This window comes from Corvus hawaiiensis, chromosome 6 (assembly GCF_020740725.1).
Source record: "Corvus hawaiiensis isolate bCorHaw1 chromosome 6, bCorHaw1.pri.cur, whole genome shotgun sequence".
Classification (NCBI taxonomy): domain Eukaryota; kingdom Metazoa; phylum Chordata; class Aves; order Passeriformes; family Corvidae; genus Corvus; species Corvus hawaiiensis.
Window position 1 is genome coordinate 24,223,785 of NC_063218.1, and position 23,320 is coordinate 24,247,104.

At 40.9% G+C, this 23,320-nt stretch overlaps 1 protein-coding gene across 1 annotated transcript; it reads left to right on the forward strand.

Annotated features, from left to right (window-relative positions):
- Window positions 1–3,461: 3,461 nt before the first annotated feature.
- FBXO33 (F-box protein 33) lies at window positions 3,462–22,998 on the forward strand. The gene is made up of 4 exons (XM_048308512.1): window positions 3,462–3,991; window positions 10,258–10,368; window positions 15,866–16,551; window positions 20,596–22,998. The coding sequence occupies exons 1-4, from the start codon at window positions 3,477–3,479 to the stop codon at window positions 20,865–20,867; spliced, it is 1,584 nt and encodes a 527-aa protein (XP_048164469.1). The 5' UTR covers window positions 3,462–3,476; the 3' UTR covers window positions 20,868–22,998.
- The last annotated feature ends 322 nt before the right edge of the window (window positions 22,999–23,320 follow it).

The window sequence follows — 23,320 nt, forward strand, 5'->3', positions numbered from 1 at the left end:
TAGTGTGAAAAACGAGGTTCACTCTCCTGTTCGAATTTAAAGAGTTTAATATAAAGACAATAAGAGACACATAAAATAAAGCAAAGGGATAACGGCCGGGTGCCTTGGCGCTCTGCCAAGAGCACGCCTGATGCTCGAGGTGAGTCCTTTTTATACCATTTTTACTGTCTGTTCTCTATTCATATTAAAACTTTTCCAGGAACTGTTCTGCATGGCCACTCCTTGGGTCCGCCTTTTTAGAGCATGCGTAGTCTTCGGCCTTGCGGTTTTATTTCTTTTGATTCTTGGGGGTGGGCCCGCTAGGTAAGAGGCGATGGTGGGGTGGATCTCTTAATTCTCCAGACAGTCAGGGCTGATTGCAGCTTTGGCCTCTTTGCCCCCCGGGCAGAGCGGTGATAGCGGCTCTCGGACCGTCCTGGCCGCCCGTTCTCCGGGCGGAGCAGCCTTTGGGCCCTTTTGTTCTCTGGACAAAGTGTTGATTAGCAGCTCCTTGGGCCTCATCCTCTGCTCGCTTGGAGGTTATCTTACTTGCTCACACTTGCTAACATTCTTGCTAAAACGAGAGAAAACTACATCCACACAGCAAAAAGCATTTCTAACATTATATAGTATCTACCTTAATACTTTGCGATAAGCCAATACTATAATATATGTTTATAACAATAGTTATCTTCCTCAGCTTTAAATGTGCAATGAAGGGCCTCATGGAGGGCAATGCATTGGAGTCATACTGACGGCCTAGTGCTTCAGCAAAAAGACTATTGACCAGCTACCTGCTGGAGCCACCTGGTAACTCCATAAAGTCTGCAAGCAAGTTAGATGCATGTCTCTTTCTGAGGTAATTATCCCATCAACTTGCAAGCACTGCATTCATATTAACAAAAGCCTGCATGTCGAAATCAGTTTTCAGTCAAGCTGAAGCACATTTCTGTTGTACAAGGCAGGGAAAACTGTGATTCAACACCCAGAATCAGCAGCCTTGGAGGCTGGGCTGCCTCAGTGCCATATTGGCCCTGCAGATGCATTGTATCAGGGAACCTAGAAAGTCTGGAATTTATCATATCAGACCACTTGGCCATAGTTATGGTGGCCTGAAGCTTTAGACAGATTCATTTATTCAAGCGTACAAAACTGAAAGTAATAGCTCATGAGACTGAATTTTTTAACACAATCCCAAAAAGCTGATTAAATGGCTGTGCAACAGTAACAGTAATAGACCATTTCACTGTACGATTGAGGAATATATTCAGTGCAGGTGGCTCGGTTTGCAGCTGCAGTGTAAGATGCAGATTGAGCACTCTGGGTGGCTGGAGTCCAAGGCAGGAGGCTGTGAACTGCTGACCCTTTGACAAGCTCAGGGACCTGTGGCCCAGCCAGGTGACCAGACACTCAGAGGCATGGCAGGAGCCAAGGACCCCCAAACGTTCCCATGTTTAGACTGTGAGGGTATAAAAACCCAGGGTTTCAGCTCAAGCTGTTATTTAGTTATTTCACTAATATTAAATTATTTTAAGGACTGGGACCACTGCGACTCTGATATGGGAAACCTGTGGTTGAGACGGTAAGGAAACCTTGTCTGACAGTGTGATGGGGTGTGTGGGGAGTCAGGCTCACTGGAGCTGCCCACAGGGAAGGGGTTTTGGTCCCAGCTTAGGTGGTGAGAGTGTGACTGCCAGAGTAGCTCCTGGATGATTGGACAAGAAAGTTTTCTTGATGCAGCATGCCATGTTTCCTGATCCAATACAATCCAACAAAGGTAACCATAAATGCAGAACCACTAATTTCATAAACCACTTTTTCTTGATGCTGCTTTGGTAATCCAAGGGAACTGAATCATAAAGCTTGATTCTGTTTTACTTTAAGATACTCAGTAATCTCGGAAGTCCTTTGACTCATCATCAGCTCAACAATGGGGAATCGTTGAGTAGATATTAAAATATGGAGACATGTAGGCGCATAAGTTCCTTTCATTTGCATCCTTCTATGCCAGATGAGTTTGGCTGCTTCAGAACTTGCATCTTGACTGCCTGGGGAATTTTGGTGGAATCTGCAGTGGGAGTAGCACAGCACTTACCTGAGTTGTTTATGCTGGTTCAAATCACTTGTGCAGGTGTGTGAAGCAGCACTGGTCTCTGATGAGAGAACTGGCTGGCTGGGAATTTCCCATAGTCTTACTTTCACAATTACATCTGCCTCTACAGGATCCTTCTCTCTAATCAAGGAGAAATGGAAGACTCATTCCCCTTATGACCAGATTGAAAACAAAATAAGTGATACTATTTTTTCACCCCTGCTGTGAGACAGCAAAAACGGCTAGTCACGGAGTAAATTGAGTGGTGGTTTAGATTTGGTTGTTGATAAATCTGGTTATAATGTGTGCCTACTCTGTATACAAAGAAGAGTCTAGACTTTATTTCTGTTAGCATATCTTTCATTCTTTTGTGTGTACATCTCTGAATACTCAGATATAAAGTTGTTATAGAAACTGTGTCCATTATTCTAAGATACTGGCACTACTCAATTTTATTTCGGTAAGTTTTTTCCTTTTATTATTATAAAAATGCATGCAATCATCATCACTCTGTTGTTCAGTCTTTACAGCATCAGCATGTAACAGACTTTTGAATTCTCTCAAAACTCTCTATGCACAGAAGTCACCTTTACACACCTACAGCGGATGTTGGCAGGGGTATTATGAAAGCGGGTGAGATTCAACAAACTGAGAGCACTAAGATTTGGAGCATCTTCTCCTGTATGCCCCCAGGCTCGCACCCGGTTCTGTCACATGTCGGACTCTGCCGCGCTCCACCTTTCCTGCCTAGTCAGCGCGTTTCCCGCGGCAGCAGCAGGAATGCTACTGAGGTAATTTTGCTGGCTCAAAGGCGTACGTGCGGTCCCATACGGGCCTCCGCGCCGCCGCCACCAGACACCCTTCCCAAGTTTTCCTAAACACCGGGTGCGCGGGGCAGGCGCGCCCGGCGGGGGCCGTCCCGCGCCTGCCCCCGGCAGCGGCCGGCGCTCCCACCGTGGAGCCCGCAGGGAATGTGGTCCCGGGGCCGCGCCTCGGGCAGGAGGCTCCGCCGCACTGCGTTGGGAACCGCCGGAGGGGCGGGGAGCGGGGGAGCGGCGCCGCCAGCACGGGGGGGTGAACGGCCAACGTCCCCCGCGGGGCGGGCGCGCCGGCTCCGCCTCCCAGTCCACCGCCGGCACGTCCCATTTTCCCCGCGGGGTGAACCATCCCCCCTCCGCCGTGGCGGCTCTCGTCGCCCCGCAGAAACAGAGCGCGGCGCCGGCGGTGTTTTCCTTCACAGAGGTCTCTCAGGGCCAGGTGGTCCGGCCCACCTCTCCCCGCCGTGCTGGGCAGTGGTAGCATCCGCTCCGTCTCTCCGCCTCCCCCCCGGCGGCCGCTCGGGTGGTGCGTCCCGGCAGCAGGCGCGTCCCGGCCGGCGCCCGCCCCCCCCCGCGTCGTGTCATTGATGTTGTTGTTTGTGTCGCAGGAGCCGCAGGCCAGGCCGGGGCCGCCGCCCGGGGCCGCCGCCGCGGGGCTGGGGCCGGCGCCAGGGATGTCGGTGTGCGGGGAGGCGGTGGGCGCCGGCTCCCTGCCCAGCGAGCTGGTGGTCCACATTTTCTCCTTCCTGGCGGCCCCCGACCGGCTGCGGGCCTCGGCCGCCTGCTCGCACTGGCGGGAGTGCCTCTTCTACCCGGCGCTCTGGCCGCGCCTCCGCCTCAGCCTCCGCGTCTCGCCCGCCGAGCGCCCGCGCCTCGAGTTCCTCATGCGCAAGTGCGGCTGGTTCGTCCGTGAGCTCCGCGTACAGTTCGCCGCCGATAACTACCCCACCGGCGGCGGCGGGGCGGCGGCGGCGGCGGGCGAGGGCGCCGCGGTGGCGGGGGACGGGGAGGCGCCGCCGCCGCTGAGCCCGCGCTGGCTCGACCTGCTGAGGACTTACCTGGAGCTGGTGCTGTGCGTCCTGAGCAGCGTCCGCAACAACAGGTACCACCGGGGAAGCGGCGGTGCCGGGCGTGGGGGCAGGCGGAGCCCCCCGAGCCGCGCAGGGCCGGGTTCCGCCGTCCCGCCGGTTTCTGCGGGCGGAAACAACGCCCGAGCTGGCGCCGGCCGGTTCGTGCTGGGGCTGCGCTCGGAGCCGTTCTGTGTGTGTGTGTGTGTGTGTGTGTGTGAGTCTGTGAGTTGGGCAGAAACGGGAACGCGCTGCTTCAAAGTACCAAATTTTTATCATATAGTGTATCTTGATGAGGAGTATAAACGCTCAGACGTCCAGTTGTCGAGCGGCTGGTCTATACGAAAAACAAATACAGCTGCAGTAGTAAAAAGTTCTCCGTCTTCTGGATGGAAGCGGGGAATGCAGCTCAAACGGAACAAGTGAGAACCAGGAGTTTGAATTGACTGCATAACAAGGCGCCTTTCTCACTCAAAAAATGTAAGCCTTACTACGGACAGACTTTAGACCTTGTGTATGCTTGGAAAAAAAAATGTTATGAGAAATTAGTAAGGGGGAGTTAAAATTACAGCTCTGGTGCGCTAAATTACTGTCCCAATAAAATACCTTCACCTTTCCAGCTATGAGGTCTTCCGCTGTAGGAAAGCTGAGCTTTCATGCCAGCTCTCGTGTTACCTGGTACTCTGAGGTTTGAGGAAGTTTTAATGTTCTTTTGTTCATTGAAAAAAAACGGTTCACATGTAGGACTTTCTTTGCCAAATTGAATTTAAATGATAGAAATATTTTCTTGTGGTTTGATTTTAAGATGTGTTTTTCACACACTTTGGCAGGTTAGATAGTTGCTCAGATGTGAGGTCTTTAACACAAAAATACTTGCGTTCTCTTTACTGCGTGTGGGTGTGATAGAGATAATAAGATAATAATCAGATATCCTAATATATGGCCTCTAGTCAGCACATAAGATAGGAAAGCAAGGATATTACAGCTAGGTTATGATGAGTCTGGAAAGCCACACAGATTTTAGGATAGGAAATGGTTAATAATTTTTCCCCTCTGTGCGCATATTACCTCACCTATCAAGGGAAGAAAAAAAGCTGCAAGTCTTTCAGGGCATCTTTAGGATGAATTAAAGCTTGTGGATGGCCTTTAGAAAACTGCGACTGAGTCATGATCTTGTTACCGCCCCCTTTGATTCCGCAGGTATGGGAGAGTAGCTTTAGGCCTTCCTTGCGTCTTTATTTTGAATTGTAGCAAGAGAACTTTAAATGCAATTCCTCGTTGGTTTGACATGAATGCAAATGTGGTGTGTGAAGTCTCGCTTTCAGTTCCTCTGCTCTGTGGCTCCCAGCAGGTACTTCCTGTGGTGCAGCTGCGATGGTGGAGAGTTACAGACCTCACTTCAGAAAACAGCTCTAGTTCCAACTCACCTTTATCTTAATTTATTCCTTGCCCTGTGAATCCTTGGTGTGCAAATCATGATCATCTGTCTTGATTGGTCTTCTCTTGCCTTTCAGGAGCTTTCACTTAACTGTTAAATCTTCGGGAAATCCAGCTAGTACTATAAGAGGAAAAAATGTTGAAGTGATTGTGGTGGTTGTCTGATCTGAGACAAATACCGTGACATGGGCTTGGAATTTTAAAAGAAATAGTATCTTCAGGAGATGTTGCATGAGCGTGTTGTTAGAAAACTAAATTGTTTCTTTTTTTTCCTCACTGAAATACGAGTCTGTCAGAATTAACTGCAATATGATAAGGCTTTTGATACACTTTTTCTTTTGAAAAATTCTGTATGCACAGTGTGACTCAGGACTGCAGTAAAATACTGTACAGAAGTAGTTGTTTCTCCAGTATCTGTTTTCTGGTAGATTAGTATAATTTTGGTGGTAAGACAGGGATTAAAAGTTACCAACTTTGATAGGATTTTGCATTGCTGTACTTTCTTGCTGTCTCTAAATTGTTTATATGCTGCTCTTTTGGTTTGACATCAATAATGCATGACTGGTGAACACAGGGTACCTGGTTATTATAGCACACTTTTTTTAATGAGTAGGGAGAGGGGCATGATTTACATTAAACACTTAACCTTTTTTCAGTTTTGCTTTGAGAATAGACTCATTTTTTCCCTTGAACAGACTAGGTTTTTAGTTTATTTTGATGTTTGAGGTTTTTTCTCCTTGCAAAGTAACTACCTATAACTGATTAGTTTTCAGGTAGAACACTGGGGTTTAGTTCTTTAAGTAGATTTTTGAGATTGAAAAGAGTTGGGAAGGAGTATTAACATATGCCAAATTACTGCTTAGTTCTTACTGTGACCACCTAATGTCTAAACCAGAGGCATTGTCACCTGCCTGATGCTTAGTTTTGTCAAAGGAGGGACTGCAGTCCATAATTAATTAATTTCTCTGCTTCTCTTTATTTATCTGTAACTCAAGGATTATTAATAATTCCTTCTTTTCACTGTACATAAGATAACTATTGTAATTTACAAAATAATGGAAATGGAAATTTTTAACTTCTCCAGTGGCTGAATCACTGTAAATGCATTCCTTTTGGAATTAAGTTTAGAACAGGACAGTCTTTCAAAGCTCCTGTCAGCCCTTATGATAGCTTTTTGGCAGATAAGTTAAAAAAATGTTGTCTTTTACTTCAGAACTGAAAAGGAAGAAATCTGCCTTTGTGATGCTGTTTCTTAACTGGGTAATGTTGTTTTGGGGTTTTAAATTTATTATTAAGCAATGCAGTAGCAACCCCCCTCTCTGCAAGAAAAATCATGTGCTTTAGATGGCTACAGATTTCCTTGAGGATTTACGATACTGCAGGACCTAAGAAAAGTAATTACTAAAAGTAATGAAATTTCTAAATGCTCTCTTGGCTAGAGGGGAATGATGTGTGGTTTTGCTACTTAGAGCATTTTCTGTACAACATAAAATTGCTAGTTTCTAAGCAAATCTGTGTGTTAAGTCTCTACAAAAATATTTTGGAGTGACCTTTGCTAGTTCTGATTATATTAAGGACATAGAAACTTGTCTGCAACTTGTTTTAAAAACAATAGAAAATTTTCTGACAAATATTCCTGCTGCCAGCCATCTACCATCCAGAAAGGTATGTTCGAGGTCTGTCTTGTATTTGAAGTAGAGCTCAAGTTGTTTTGTGGGTGGCAGCATATTACTCCCAAATTATTGCTTTAATAGCATTGGGACCTTGATGAGCTCTAAAAATCTATAATTTATTTAATTAAAAGGTACTACAGTAGTGTTTATAGTCATCTGTAACTTTTCCATAAGCTTCTATGTTTATGACAGCAAATGAAGCAAAATTACAAAGCGTATAACTGTTTAAAAGCTGATGTTCTACTTAATACTAAGAAAAAGGGTGTGGGTGGGTATGATGTTTCTTAAATCTTCATGATCTGAAGCTTCTCAAACTGATCTTTCAAAACTAAGTTCTAGAAGGGAGGGTGGGAGTGCAACAAACTTTCTGTTTGCACTTACGTGCATACAACAGCTAATAAGCCCCTGGTGATCATGCAGTAGGAAAATCCTGTTCTTTTATGTAACTCTAAAATACCAAAGTATAGTCTCCTCTACTACTCCTTCCTTGCTTACAAAGGAAGAGAGGAAGGTAGTGACACTCCCCCCTTCCCCCCCACCTATTCCTGTGCATCATGTTAAATTGTGTGACTTGTTTGATCTTTGCTATGGATACAAAAATGCAGATTTCTATAAAACTGGTGTCTTGGTGAAGGATGGTATCTCTTGGAGTTGCCAAAAAGTGGTGAATCGCTCAAAACAGTAGACTGCATCTGGTTTTGATGTTTTCTAATGACTGTTTTCTATTGGTCTGAACAGGCAGCTGAAACTGGCAGAAACTAGTATAGTAATACAATATGTGCCTTACCGCTTTGTTTGCCTTGAATGTAAGCAAGGACATTTTGTGCTTTTTAAAATTGGGTGTTAAAAAAGACCAAACAACACCGAAGATGGAGCCTAGTCAGAAGCTTATTACTGCTAGTGCACTTTTTGAGTGAGTGGAAAATAAATGTTTTAGAAATCCCTCCAAACCACAAGTTTTTCCCCAGCTGTATGTATGGATACTACACAGGATTAAGATGCCATTATAACTTTTAGCAAAAGATGACAATTAACTTTGAAATAATTTTATTTAAATAGCAATCACTTTACTGACTGTCTGAAATAAAGATGAGCGGTGAGCTGAATGTCATGGAGTTGAATAACACTGCAAATAGTAGCAAAAATCTAACATTGTGTTGAACTGTGATCGGATTTGTTGATGTTAATAACTGTGTTGTGAATGGAAAAATAATCAGATGTTGTCATTGGTTAAGTTTTCAGGCAGAGAACGTTTTCATTTGTCTCTGTACTGCATGAAATGGCAGTCACATGGATGAAGTAAAAATGTGTGGGGTGCTAGTGATTAGTGTTCCATGTGCACTGTAGTTTGGTGGTCCTCTTAATACCTGCCTACGTGCCTATGGTAGCATTGGCTGGCGGTGTGAGTGGCACAAACCGAGACCTGCGTTTGATGTGAATATGCAGGTGATTCAGAACTGTTCTGAAGATTGCATTTTGGCTCTTGGCTTGCAGAAATCACCGAGATCAAAAGATACATGCTTAATTATGGCATTGGCTGTGAGCACTGCTTTTCACACCAGGTGGAGGTTTCTACTACTTCCCTGTCATACCAGACTATCTCTGACAGCTTTTGAGGAAAAAAAAGAGCCCAAAATACTCTTGGTTGCTTGTGCCAGTGTTTTAGGTTTCTCTGCCAAGCTTATTCTTCAGTATGATCAGGCAATGTCTTAGTGAGATTTGTAGAATATTGATCATATTCTAAGGCTCCATTTGTTTTAGTGTATCATCAGTACAATAGTCCTGTATTTAAAATGCAAAATATTAAATTGTTAAAATTTCAGACACTGTTGTAAATTCTAGGTATTTGGCTCCAGTATTTGTCAGACTTTATATGAAGCTCGTGGTTCTTGCTATTCAGTCGTTGTTCTCCTATAGAAAAAAAGTAGCAGGTGCTACAGTGGATAGATTTCAGGCAATCAGTGTGCTGTTTTTGAATACAGGAACTTCAAAACAGGTAAATTATGATTTATGGTAGATAACAATTATAGAATGCAATTCATACCTACTAAAAAATGTAAAACATACTACGTTTTCCTCAAAGCTGATTTGAAATACTAGCATATGATTTGTAAGCTAGAAGAAATAAGGATTTATGGTAACTCACTTAATTGTCAGCTACAGGTTAATTGGCATCTACTGTTCAGGATTAATTTATATGTCCATTTGTGGTGAAACTGGAGTTTCTGCCTTGTTAATTATCAATTGCAACTAGCCCTTGCATGTTAGGAGTAAATCTAATTTACAGCATATACAAATAAAAGAAATGCTGACCCAAAACTTAGTCAGCTACAAAAATAAGAATCTTAATAGTAAATGCTACACAGCTACTTTAAAACTGCAGTCGTTTGCATACCCCTTGCTTGATCTGTTAGAGGAATAGAAAAGATGCAAGTTAGAAAACTACTAGGGAAAGGAAAAGTGACTGTCTAGTGGACCGTGTCATGTCCAGCATCATCTTAGAGGTTCTTCTTTCACTTCTTTTTAGGTATCCCTTCTAAAAGTTAAAATTGTGTGTCGTGGTGGGCCACTATCCCTCACTGATGGGGAATATTAGAAAAGCTTCCCCTACTTTGATATAACAGAAATTAGACACTGATTAGGGTGTGGGGAGCTCTTGCTTTTCCTGGCTGAGGTTTGTGATGCCTTGATTGAAGCAGGTGGTTTGGGCTCCTGTTTGTAACCCAGCTGATGTATGCAGGTGCTCAGACACGGTTGTTTGTGGTTGTGTCCTACTTGGACATTAAATGCAGTGTTAAATGTTAAAAGGAATAAGTATCTGATGTTTTCATCAGTGAGTGACACTTAACACGCATGTTCCAGTGATTAAAAATTGCATAAAATCACTCCTAAGTTTTCTTTGTAGTGGTACAGGCCTGCTGAAAATACTCCTGTGCTGACTGAAAAGCGGTATTTGCTATTACAGCTGGTTTCAGCAGTTTGTGTAGTCCTCTTCACCTTTTTATACTTCAGTCTCATTTTCTATAGTTCCATATGAGCCTGTATTCCAGGACAGTAGTAAGTTTCCCAACACAGACTGTGTGCTCCATGTAATAATGGGGGTTTATTGCTTGTATTTGTCTTATCCAGAATGATTTCTGACACCATTTTAGTTTTGTGTACAGATTCCTTTTTCTTTTGTTGTTTCCTAGGAACCTCCAGAAGTTAAGTCTCTTTGGGGATATAAGCATTCTGCAGCAACATGGAACTATATCAAATACCTACCTTGGAAAGGTTGACCCTGATGGCAAGAAGATTAAGCAGTAAGTTGTATTTGTAAACTATCAAATACAGTAAAATAATAAAAATAGATAGTGGAACACAGGAAATCCTGAAATACACTACTAAGAAGCTTTAAGTTTTTTAACGGGATGAAAATCTAAATTCTTGTTCCTGCTATTTACATGAAGTAGTCTGGTTTTGTGGCTGTTGTTTTTTTGTTGTTTTTTGTTTGTTTGTTTGTTTGGGGTTTTTTTTTCCATCCTTTCTGAGCAGGGTGAGAATCCTGTCTTTCCTCTTTTCGTTGTGTTCAATATTATGTTAATGCCTCAAAAGGGGAGGAGGGATGCGGCCTTGATACCAGCACCCCTTACTATTTCTGTACATGAAAAAAAATTAGAAAAGGAAGTAATCAGTTGTATTTCACAAGAGTTGAAAACGTTTGTGTTTATGTTCTCTTTCAAGTTTACTGCTACAACTTATTTCAAATTACATCTGAAAACTAGGTTATGTATTTGCAGAATTCCTGAAATATTGCAGCTCTTAATGTGCTTGTTTAGTTCAGAGGTGTATTTTAGCTTGCCATAATTACATTACAGGACAGTCCTTGAATGCTTATAATCAAAATGGTTATTTGTTCTTTGGAAAGGTTAAATACAGTATAAACAGCTACTGACTTCTGGAATAAATTACCGCAGAGGGAGCGATGCTGACTTAACTATTTTAGCAGTATTGCTAAAACTTTTGATACAATAAAACCTGAATACCATAATTTTGTGTCAATTTAAATATCTTTCTTCCAGTAGCTTGGGAGTGGAATAAGTACAGCCACTCTAGATCTTTACTATTTTTTGTTTTGAGTGGTTTTTAGAACCAGTATAGGTATATTATCAGATCAATGTATGTACGTGAACACAGTCATCAAACTGAATGTTTGGTCCTGACCTGGATTTGCAAATCACAGCAAATACAGCTGTGAGTCACATACTGTGTCTTTGTCATCTGTTATGTTTAGAATGCAGAACTTGGAGCAATTTGTGATTCTGTCTAATGTATGTACTGTAGTGCTGTGTGCAGGTAAAAGGCTCATTTGGTAAAAGCTCTTTATTTGCTATCCTTTGTGAAAATAGAAATATATAATCAAATCTTTGGAAAGGGCCTTGAAGGGAGTCATCAAAGCAGATGTCTACTCAGCTGAGTGTATGGTTAAATGTTTCTTCAAGCGGGTATTCACATTTTGGAGCCATAAACCATTCGAAACTCATTATCTAACTTGATGTTAGTCTTTTAGATGAATATTGACCTTTGCACGTTTTGGAATGAGCAAATAAATGCTACCTCTTTTTAGTTTAGTTCATTTTGTTGTTGGGTTTTTGTGTTTGTTTGTTGTGGTTTTTTGCTTGTTTGGTTTTTTGTTTTGGGTTTTGCAGGGGGGGGTGGGGGGGGTTGGGGATTTTGGGGGTTTTTGTTTGGGTTTTTTTTGTTGTTGTTGTTTGTTTGATTTTCTTTCTAGAATAAAACAATGTATTTGGGACCTGCTAGTCCTTGTCTAAATTAAAGGAAAGCTGTGACAGTGTTTTATTCAGTTGTCTGAAGTTTGAGAACTAGTAGCAGACTTAGTTCAGAAAGTAAATCTTTATGGTTTCTTAGCCATGTTTTTTGCACTTGGGTTTGCATCAGTAAGTTGCAAAACGTGGATGCTGATAACTAACAGTGAAAGGTATAAGCAACCTTTGGGAGACAGTGTTACTGGTAGTTGAGGATTTTTGGAACCTCTGTGGTGATAAACTTTACTAGCTATTTCAGAAACTTCCTGCAATTAAAGCAGTCAGGGAAAAAAATGTTATGTTTCCTGAAAGCTGGCCTTGAGCTGGATGTAGCAGACTGTGGGTGAAATCTCAGCTATCACGGAGCCATTAGGATGCTTCCTCAGGTTAAGGCTGAGGATTGTCCTAAGGCAGAGGAGGCTTTGGAGCATGTTTTCAAAAATATACTTTCGCAGGCTTCAGCATGAGTTTGTAATGCTTATTCCTTTTCTGTACAGCATTTGTGTCCCTGGTTACTTTCTAAAACTCTCTTTACAATTCTGTTTCTTAGTGTTGGGAAGCTCAGTGTAAACAGTACATTTGTCTTGAGTTGAACAAAGGGTAGTTGTTTAAAATTTTGGCTTTCTGAAATCTGCTTCTCATGATTGATCTGTGTGGTTCAGGTAGTTTGGTTTCCAAAAGAACCAGTTTAGCCTCTGTTATTAAACAAAATATTTTGATTGATAGTATTTAATGAAACAAATGGCCTCCATATGGGCCTTAGTAATATGTTTACTTCCTGTCCAGGGCCATGGATGTGTTTCAGTCCTGGTTAGAACTGGTTTGGGGGATTAAACAATAACTCTGCCTGTCTAGTCAGGCTTTAGTCTGTCCTCTGGATGAAAACACCGTCTGGGGCATTAATTGTGAAAGTACTTTTTTATGAGGTTCTTATTTTTTCAATTGTTTGCTTCAGTATAATAATTTGTAGGTTACAGGTCAGTGGTGACCATCCCATAATTGCTGCCTACAGGGAGCAAAGGGGACTGATGACACTTGTTGTGACATCAGTAGGTTGCATTGCTTTTTGGCATGTGCTGAGTTCTGCTTGTATTTTCTGATATATGCTCAAACTTCAGTTTTATAAGTGAGCTTTGAAATAGCTGTGTTAAGTTAGGATAAATGTTGTACTACATGCTAGGCAGTTGAAGTAAAATTAATATGGTAATCAAGTAGGTGTTAATTTCCAACAATTCACGTGTCTTAATTTTCTGGAACGCAGTTCAGACTATTTTTGCAAGCTCCAGTTAGATGCAATCTGTTTATGAAAAATAGAATGTGCATAAAAATTTGCAGGGGAGGAAAAAACCAAACCTGCTAGGATGTTTAAAAAATTTATTTGAAATATGTTAAAATGAATGGCCTCTATCTTACATAGTGCTTTCTGTCTTGCCTTTTATAAAGCAGGTACTAAAAACAGTTCAGAAATTATTGCTGTTAAATATTCTTTATTGACATGTTTGATCTCTTACTGGCTAAGAACTGGAGAAAGTTTTCTTAGGACCTATATGTCATTAGACTAGCAGCACAAATCTAAATACTTGTATAAATAACTTCGGTGCTTGCACTAAAAAGTTGCTGTGCAGATTGCGGTAAATCATTCTCTCTCTTTTAAAAGTTTCTTACTGCAATTCCTTCTGGGGAGAAAACCCACCCTAGAGCTGCAGAGTTCTATGTCATATTTCATTAAATTTTGCAGGTACTAAAACAGTATTCTTCTAAGCTCAGATGTTTAAGTTGTATGAGAACCACAATTTAAACTGATTTTTAAGTGCAGTGAGGCATATAGATGGTAGTATTCTACTGAACATCTCAAAATTGATTTGTCTTCAATAGTTCTGTAAAACACTAAAAGCACTATTAAGATTGATTACCTGGGCTATTACAAAATAAATTCTACCATTGCTGCAACCATTACAGTACCTTTTGCAGGTGTATATGGGGGGAGGGAAGAGTCTTTGGAAGAAATTTGCGATTGCTGTGGTAAATCATTTTCTTTGGGGGATTGTGAGATAATCTGATTATTCATTGGCAAGAATAATTATGAAATAAGCATTGCCACAATCAAATAAGGTTCATCTGAACTTTAAATGAATTTAGGAATAAAATAGAAAAACTACACTGTCTGTGAGTCTTATCTATTGTTTGAAACTGTTTCCTTTGTGTCACAGTTGCCAGTTGTTAATTTAAAATAAAATGTTTGGACAAATCTGGAAATATTGAAGTCTTTTTACTTGATGACTGTTCTAGGCAAAACCTTGGGAACTGAGGTGTGAAATAAATACAATAACCACACCAACTTTTCCACTTGGGTGAAGTCAGGCCTTGCAAACCTAGTACCTTCATAGGAGAAGGAAGAAAGCGCATGTAGGCAAGGGAAGGGATGAATAAGGATTTGCTGAGGGAGAGGATGAATGAGGGCTGATGTTTTAACTTGATTACAGCGGAAGGATTGTGGGGCATCAAAGGTAGTAGGTGACAGGTTCAGAGCAAGCAAGAAGAGGGGGGAATCACATTCCAAAGTTCTTTATTATTGGATGTTATGGTTGCTAAAAGCTTACTCAGCTAAGGGAGGAACCTGGATGAATTTGTAGAAGTGAAGTCTCTGAGAGTTGCAAAATACAGCTCTGCTCAGAAGGTCTGAATTTCAAAGTTTTGGAAACTAGAGAGATATTTGAGAAATATCCCTGTGTGCTTTCCTTGTTCTGTCACCTTAAGGTATTAGTGTTTCTTTGCTGTCTGTCAGGATACTGGGCTAAACCTTTAATCTTGCCTGGACATTATCTGTTAAAGTTATGTGGGTGAGAATAATAACTTCATAATGGTTTTTTGCTTAGATGTATAAAGTATACAGATCCTCACAGCAATAAAGGAAAAAGTGTTCTGTGCAAAACCATTACCTGATTTGAGGAACAAAAATTTCTGCTAATTTTGTACTGGATCTTATTTCGTGATGTTTTATGGGACTTTCATAGCCTGGCTCAACTGCTTCTCTGTAATGCTGACCAGGGCTTGAGATCAAATACTGACCTACACCTGTGTCTAATACACTAAAAGAACACTTGTCATTTGGGCAGGAGGACTCTTTGGGCCTTACAGCTGTGGAATGAAGACTGGAAAAAGACTTATATGGAGAAAGTATTTTAGAGTGTGACTGTACTATTTGAATTTAATATTGAAAATTTAAAGTACTTCTGTTGCCTTCTTGAACAAAATATCTCAATGTAAAGAACATCGATTCACTGAAAAAAAGGGGTAGGAGAGGTGGGGTGCATCAGAATAAATTCATAATCTGGCACTGATAGTTTGAGATTGAAATGTTACTGGGTCCAAGTTGTTTTGGTAAAACATGAACCTGTTGGCACTTGAAAATCCAGTTAGTTGTACATTTGGAATTATTTAAAGAATCTTCTTGCATGTTTGTTCTTTACCCTTTAATGAAAAAATCAAGTAGATAATTCACATCATTCTAATTTATGCTCAAAGTCAAGTTTCTGCCACCTTTCACTGAAATTGACTTTTTTTTCCATACTAAATGTGCAGTTCTGGAGAAGCTAGGAAATACAAAAGGCTGTTTTTAAAAACAAGAGCCTCATTTGAAAAGCATTACAGGTTTTCTTATTTGCATAACCTTAAAATGTATGTGGGAGGGTGTTAAATACATGCTGGAAAATACATGAAGTGAAGGTTCATAGTGTGCCTCCATTTTTGAAAGACAAAGTACATATTTCTTTTAGTTTACAATTTTAACCTTTTAAGGGCAGTGGATGTTAAAATGCTCTGGGAGGTCTGCAGTCGGGTTGCAGTTCACAAGAACTATAATAATAGCACCTTCCTGCAGAATAAGGCTATAAATGAAGGAAGAATAATTCTTGAATAAAAAAAATGAATGGTATGCAGTTGGTAAGACTAAACCATGTTTAATAGGATCATTGTCTGTTTTGTTTACTTGCAGAATCCAACAGCTGTTTGAAGAGATATTAGGCAATAGCAGGCAATTGAAATGGCTGTCTTGTGGGTTAATGCTGCAAATAGTAACTCCCACATCACTGTCCTCCTTATCAAACCCTATAGCCAACACCATGGAACATCTGAGCTTATTGGACAACCACATCCCTGGTAATACCACTCTTATCACTGCGGTTGAATTGGAGCGCTTTGTGAATCTGCGTTCGCTCGCTTTGGATTTCTGTGATTTTACAGCTGAAATGGCAAGAGTCCTGGCTGACAGCAACCACGTGCCTTTGCATCGACTGTCTCTCCTGGTCCACAGTGTTTCCATAATGCACAAGTCATTGGACAATATGCCAAAAGATGAGAATTGGCAGGCGCTGACTCGCAACAGCACTAATCTTCGGGTCTATATAATGGCTTTTGATGTCAAGAGTGATGATATGTTAAGGATTCTTAAGCCCAGTATCCCCCTAGAGAGGATTCACTTTGACAGCTATGTCACTTGTGTTTCAGGAGCTGTTGTTGACCTCATATCCAGGCAGTATGACAAGTTCCTCACTCACTTTATACTAATGAATGATGTGATAGATATGTCTGCCTTCCCAGATCTCAGTGACAACCGGAATGAGGATCCACTTGTCTTATTAGCCTGGAGGTGCACAAGACTGTCTCTCCTAGCTGTTCATGGTAGGTAACACATGGCACGGGCATAGTATGTGACTTTTAAATGCTTACAACCCTTCAGCCTTTCTAATCATGGTGTATTTTAGTGGCATGTTATTCAAAAGGCTGCTGCACCATTGCTATATATGCTATTGTTTAAAGTGTTCATTGTATATGAGTTTTAAACATGCATCTTACTAGCTTTTGTTGAGAAGTCACATAGGATTTTATTAAACTCCTCACAGAAATGAGGATAACTTAAGAAGTGAGCATTCCAGGAGGCTTATCCTACAAGTGGTCTGCACCGTGCAAGTTCCATTAAGTGACTGTTTATGTGCATGTGAACTGAAAACATTTGCTATTTTTCTGTGAGTTTATATGCTGGCAAGATTAGATTATTTTGCTTCCTGTTTGTAAATAACATGAGTTAAGTGCCTCAAAACTGAGAGGAAAAAGTTTGTTACCAGTTTGGTCAGACTGCCACCAGATGAAGGCTGAAAAATATGTGAAGGAGGTTGCTTCACTGAGTATATTTGTTTTACCAGTAATACCAGAGCTAGATTTATCCCAGCTATTTATTTGCCATATAGTAGCAAATAACTTTTAGAATTTATTCAGCTCTATCATCAGTAGAGCACTTGGTGGTAGAAGTTACAGCAGTCTGTCAAATTTTAAGGCACCTGAAACTGAAATAATGCAGAATAATACTTTTTTGTTTGTGCTGGAATCAGCTTACCAAGACCAAGTTTGCTGGTGCATGAAGGAGTTAAGCGATGACTGTATTGTGTTGCATAAGAATGAATGTGTTTCCTCAGACTGCTTGGGGGAGTAAATCTCCAGTTGTTCAGTACAAACAGAAGGCCTTCAGCAGCAGGAGGTGTACATTCAGATTTTTATCGGTTAAAGCCAGAAGGTCCTGCTGTATTTGCCCCTTTTTTTTTTTTTTTTTTGTGGTCCTTTACTGAATTGTCATTGCTGGGGGCAGGGAAGGTGTGAACAATTCAGCTGTCTCTCCTTAATAGTTTCCAGGTGAGACAGATTTTGGATACTGGCACATGACTGCACCAGTCTAGGTGTGGATTTTAGCAGTTTCTTCTAAAATTTGGATACATGTTTGAGGGCCTTTAAAAAAAGAGTAAAAATAGTGTGTTATCTTAAATTATCCTCCTGCTACAGAAAAGTCCTCTAATATATTATCTAACTTTAAAAGCTTGTGAAACATCTAAACGTAAGCTAGTGTAAGTATCATTTAATACCAACACGTGTGTATTCAGTAGAAGGTATTAGTCTGTGCAGAGCATTGGGGAAGCAAAGTCTTTTATGCTTCTGTCTAGCAAACGGTTGTTGCTACATCACCTTTCTTTGGAGAGATGCTGTGTCTGCCTGTGTGAGAGAACAGCCAAGTATCACCTTGCTGTTACATTGGGATTCAGATTCTTTTCCCTTCTTTTCCCCCTCCTTGCAGCAGAAGCTAGCTAAGCTGCTTATAAATGCCTTCTGATCTTTTCTAAGCTGTGAACATAACTTCTCTAGTTATAGAGAACTCTATTACATTACTCTACTGTAACGTAAGCATCTTTCTTGGAGAGTAGTAACTCTAGGAAGAACACTGTTAGAAGAAATACCCAGAATGCTGTGATGCCTCAGTACAGCATCTTAGCCTCATGCTTGGATTCTCTGAGGTTTACCATATAATGTTTTCTGGCTGCACTTGTCATACTATACTGTCAAGTTTCCTTCAAGAAAAGAAGGTGGTTTTGTTCAAGGTGCCATAATTCGCTTAAAGTGCTCAAGTTTCTTCTTCTGTCTCCTGAAGTGGTTATTCTTCAGTTTCCAGTGCTTCTTAGGTTTTTGTGTGTGTGTGTTTATGTGTATGTTTCCTCTTCTGGTATTAGTTTGCTTTTGAAAAAGCTTTGGTTTACATCTAGTTTTGGCTGCCACTTGTCACTGACCAAAACAGGGAGGGGAAAACATATGCTAAGGACACTTTATATGGGGTGCCTCGAGGTTGTCTTTTGTGGGAAGTTGTCATCTTTCCACCAAGGCAGCAGGTCCAGGAGCCAGAGGAAGGCAGATGTTAAATGCATTCTCGCAGAATGAAGAAAGGATGTAAAGAGTGTGTGGCCATTTGGGATGGGATGGAGACAGTAGGATACTTGTAGTGGTATGATCTGCCACTGTGAATAAAAACCATGGTCCATCTGTGAGAGCAGAGGCCTTTTATTATTTTTTCTTCTCCCTTAAGGGAAGGATACTTCCACGTGGACTTTTATGATTTTGTGTTATAAAATTCATTTCATGAATAAAACTGTCCAAAACTAAAGTTGAAATTTTTGCTAGCAATTACAGTGTGCTCGTGGTAAATTTGTTGTTCAGTGATACCAGTAGTAAAATGATTGTTTCCTCTTACCTCTGAATACTTAGCTGGACAGAGACTTTTTGGCAGCTGGGAGGTCACTAAGAAATTTCAGGGAAAATTTTTGAAAGGAGAGTTAATTTAAAACGAGACTAATTTGGGAATAAGATGGTTGTTCCAGTGCATAGAGGATCTATGCACTGGAAACAGTTACAGCAAAAGCCATATACCTGACCACAGGATGGTAAAGGGGTTTTGTGTGCAGGGCTTTTATTTTCTTTTATTCTTGCACTTGCTTTCAAGGATTTCTTTGGTAAGTTCCTTTACAGTCAGGATAACGGGAAGGTGGTGTGAACTCCTTCATGTCCTGGTAGGAGACTGTCATCATACAGGGAGGAATTCTCCATTGAGTTTAATGCCCCTATTAAGGAAGGGACATTGAATTAAGCTGCCTGAATTAAGACAGCTTCATCTTCTGTGGACAGTTGTGTTGGAGGTGAAGTATCCAGCAGATGAAGATTGTGGGAATTCATGCATTCCTAATGGCTTATATACCAGAAATGAGCCTTACAGATGTGTGCAGGCTTCTTTGTTGAAAACCTGCCCATACGTACTTACAGAGACACAATAGATAAAAGTAAAAGAAAACAGAATAGAAATCTCTTTTCTTTATTACTTTGACATCTTTTCTTTATTCTCTATTTTATTTTGATACATTATGATGTAGAGCATGTTAACTGTATTGTTGGAAGACCAAACCACAGTTAGCTTTTACTTTTCAGCTGTTTAGCTTTCCCAGTTCAAATATTGTGCAGACTGAAGCTTTACTTGGAATCTACTTGGGTGTCTCACCAAGAAGCTTAGCACCTGTGAGAATGATGATGAAGGCAGAAATGAGCCTTTCCTTTTGCAGTGGTAGCGCTGATTTGGCAGAGCTCCCCGAAAGGGAAGCTCCCAGACCATCTGTGGTTTGCATCTGAATAGGGAGGAGCTGTCTGCCTTTCCCTTAGCCAGGGCACAGAAAGCTTCCAGGTAACTGGGGAATAGGAGTTTTTAAAGAGGAATGCCAATATATAATGTGAAGAGAGGGAAGCTTTGTAATTATGTTTTATCTCAGACGGAATAACAAGATACATGTAGTTTATTTTATATTTTTAGATTATATATAGACACACACACACTGGGGTGACCTGAAGAGGCTGGAGAGGCTTCTGGTTTGTGTGTGCTGACTCTCTGTTTGGTGGTGTTTTTTTTCTTTTAAAGTAAGTCTACTTTCTAAAGCAACAAAAGCAAATCTTTTTTTTTTTTCTAGCATAAGCAGAGTTTTAAAGCAATCCTTTTATGCCTTCACTTAATTGATAACTCCCTTTTTTCATTCTAATTTTACTACAAAGTAGATTACAGGAGGTTTGAAATGGTGTATATATATATAACTTACAGTAGTCCACTGTAAGTGGAGCAAGTGGGGGAAAAAGATCTAGAAAAGCTTGGTGAAACTATCTGAAATATTTTTATACTTCCTTATTGAGAATAAAAAATGGGGGCTTCACTTCTTGAAACCAGAAAGCCCCCACCATGCCCTAGGGGAATTCTGCCAGATGGAACATGACAGCATAGGTTGGGAGAGATACTGGGATGGTCTGGTATTAAATAGTACAGTAAGAAAATACCTTGCAGGAAAATGACAGAGTGACTTTTTCTTTTCCCCATAGGTTACACAGTCTGGGCTCATAATCTTATAGCAATTGCTCGTCTTCGTGGCTCTGACCTGAAAGTACTGGAAGTCACAGAAGAAAGCATTGAATTCGACCAAGGAGAACTGGCTGATCAGGATGTGGATCCAGTACACAATTTCATTGAGCAAGTATCTCTCGGATTGGGTCGACCTTGGCACGCTGTCATGGACATAGAGCTGCTCAGTGTCTTCACTGAGCCAACCCGTCACTTTTACAGAGAGATGCAAAGCTTCAGTGAAGGCATTTAGCTCCTTATTTACAATTCCTGTGGTTACATATGCAAGTAGGGTCCTATTATGTTTTTTCGGTAGTGTGAATTAACCCCTTTTGTGCTGTGTTTAATCAGTATTAGCTATATAGAATTATATATGTGTATTCTACTTCTTGATCAAAGAACGTAGTCGGGTATTGGTTTAGAAGCTGAAAGTGGCAGTGTTTAGGGTTTTCACGGTTAATGGACTTGTCTACCAAACCTTGCAAGATACAGCCAAAGGCTGTCTGAGGTTGCCGGCTAACTTTACTTTAATTGAGTAACTGCATTTTGAATTATTTTGCTGTTATATTGGAGTCCTGTGCTCGGGAGCCAACTGTTTTTAATACCCATATCCATAGCCCAGTGGATTTCTATGCTGTCATTGTGTGCTTAATCTGGTAGCATGCTACTTAATAGGCTTAAGGGACGAGAAGTCTATCCAGGGCTGTTCACTGTAAGACTCTTACCTTGCTTGATTTCACGTGCGGATTCTGCAGCATGGCTTAACTCCATTCTCGGCTTTCCTTAGCTGCTAAGCGGCGGTGTGAAACACGAGCGTTCAGGTTCCTGCACTTACAGATTCACTCCATAAGCTGTAGTCTTTTGGATTCTTTGCAAACTCCTCCTTGTTTGTTCTCATGTTCTGTCATCTTCCTTAAAAGTTAGCTTTGGGCCAAAGTTTAAAAGGAAAAAGCAAGAATATGCGCTCCGGTGAGGTAAACGCATAACAGTGAAGATTTCAATACAAAGGTCTACACCTGCAAACAAACATTAGTCGTGAAATCCCTAACAACCAAGTCACTGGATTTTCTCTGTCAGCGCCTGTGTCAGCTGCCAAAGAATAGATTAAAAACGAAGAAGTGCCCACATGCTGGCAGGGGCAGGCCAACTTTTGGCCAGCCAGATACTGCTAGATTGTAATATATAAGGTCGAATTTCGACCTGTGGTACACAGCTGTGCTGTGGCTCAGTCAGCAACCTCAGAACTCTTAACAAACATGCACCTGTTTCACTGTGAATAGTGAATGTAAAGGAAGGAAAGGAAACAAATACAAAGCTTGTTCTATCACAGGTATGAGCTGCTATGATGCATGAAGAACATTCCATGAAGTATGTTTTAAAATCTTGTTATATCTGAGAGGCTTTAGAAGCCGATGTAACTGTTTCAGGGCAACCGCGGTACAGACGTGGTCTCTGTGAGACTTCCACCTGACCCCAGTTTTAAGTGGTACGAATGTTGTGCATTTAATGTTTAAAGGACAGTCTGCAATAATAAAGTAAGTGGCCAACGTGGGTGCCCAGCAGTGCTGAGACCTGGCTGCTATATTGTAAGCTTTGGAAAACACAATTTATGCAACAGATGTCCAGATATGATTCTATTTATGGAAAAAGTTTATATGTGTTTTACAAATGGTTTTACCATCTTATATTAAAATGACCTTTTGACAGGTGTGCGCTGTTTTGTCTCCAGTGAGCACATACCATGCGGATTTTATATGTACATCAGTAGAGTGAATCCACTGGCACAGTGTGTGTATATGCCAGATGTGGTGAGATTTTATCTTATAAATGTGATCAGATTAAAAAAAAAACTCCTGACAGAAAATGTAAGGAAACCAGCTGAATGTTTGAATTGATGACTGATGTTGTATGGTTTATGTTAAATGTTATATTCTTTTAATCAATGAATAAAGCATAAAAAATTGATTGCTGTACAAAATACTTTATTGTTATCAGCATGAAGATTTTTAGAATTAAAATGCAACATCGTTCATAAGATGTGTATAACTAGTAGCTCCCATTGTGTCTAGGTCAGCAGAAAAATCTAAAATAAGTCACACTGAATTTTTTTTTTTAATTTGGCTGAATTTTGTCAACATTTTTTGGGGTGGTGGAGGAATGGGAAGGATGCTTTACTAAAGATCAGACCAGTTAGCACAAACAGTATATTATTATATGACCTATTAGACTGATACGGTAAACTGTGGACTGTAGAATATAGAAGACTATTTTTGAGAAACTACTGCATCAATTGCAATTGCTTAAATCAAAATCTAATGTGCTCAAGAAAAATGTGTAGTACTTCTTTGGTGTCCCACTATTAAATAGATTATGAATACCTGCAATGCTTCAGTTTGACATTTTATCCGTACTCAAGAGTACACAGCTGTGCCTTCTGAATGGAAACTGCAGATGTCTGGTCAGCTGTTGGAGAGCTGCTGTGGCCTGCAGTGGCTGACTGTGCTGTGAGGCTTGTCAGAGTGGCTGGTCAGTGTGTGCGTGCCAAGCACGGACTTCATTCGAGCTTCTGAACTTCATGTTGCTACATGGCAGCCCAAACTGCTGCCAAGTGTGAAAATTGCACTGCTTGTTCAAGCAGTTTCCTAGATCCTCCAGATTTGGTAAGCAAGATCATTTGCCAACACACTGAAGAGATGCTGTGGGTAA

Bases quoted from the DNA above. Each gene is read 5' to 3' on its own strand.
- FBXO33 (XM_048308512.1), top strand. From the start codon at position 3,477: ATGTTGTTGTTTGTGTCGCAGGAGCCGCAGGCCAGGCCGGGGCCGCCG. The intron at 3,992-10,257 runs GTACCACCGGGG...GTTGTTTCCTAG, and splicing joins AGCAGCGTCCGCAACAACAG to GAACCTCCAGAAGTTAAGTC. The intron at 16,552-20,595 runs GTAGGTAACACA...TTTTCCCCATAG, and splicing joins GTCTCTCCTAGCTGTTCATG to GTTACACAGTCTGGGCTCAT.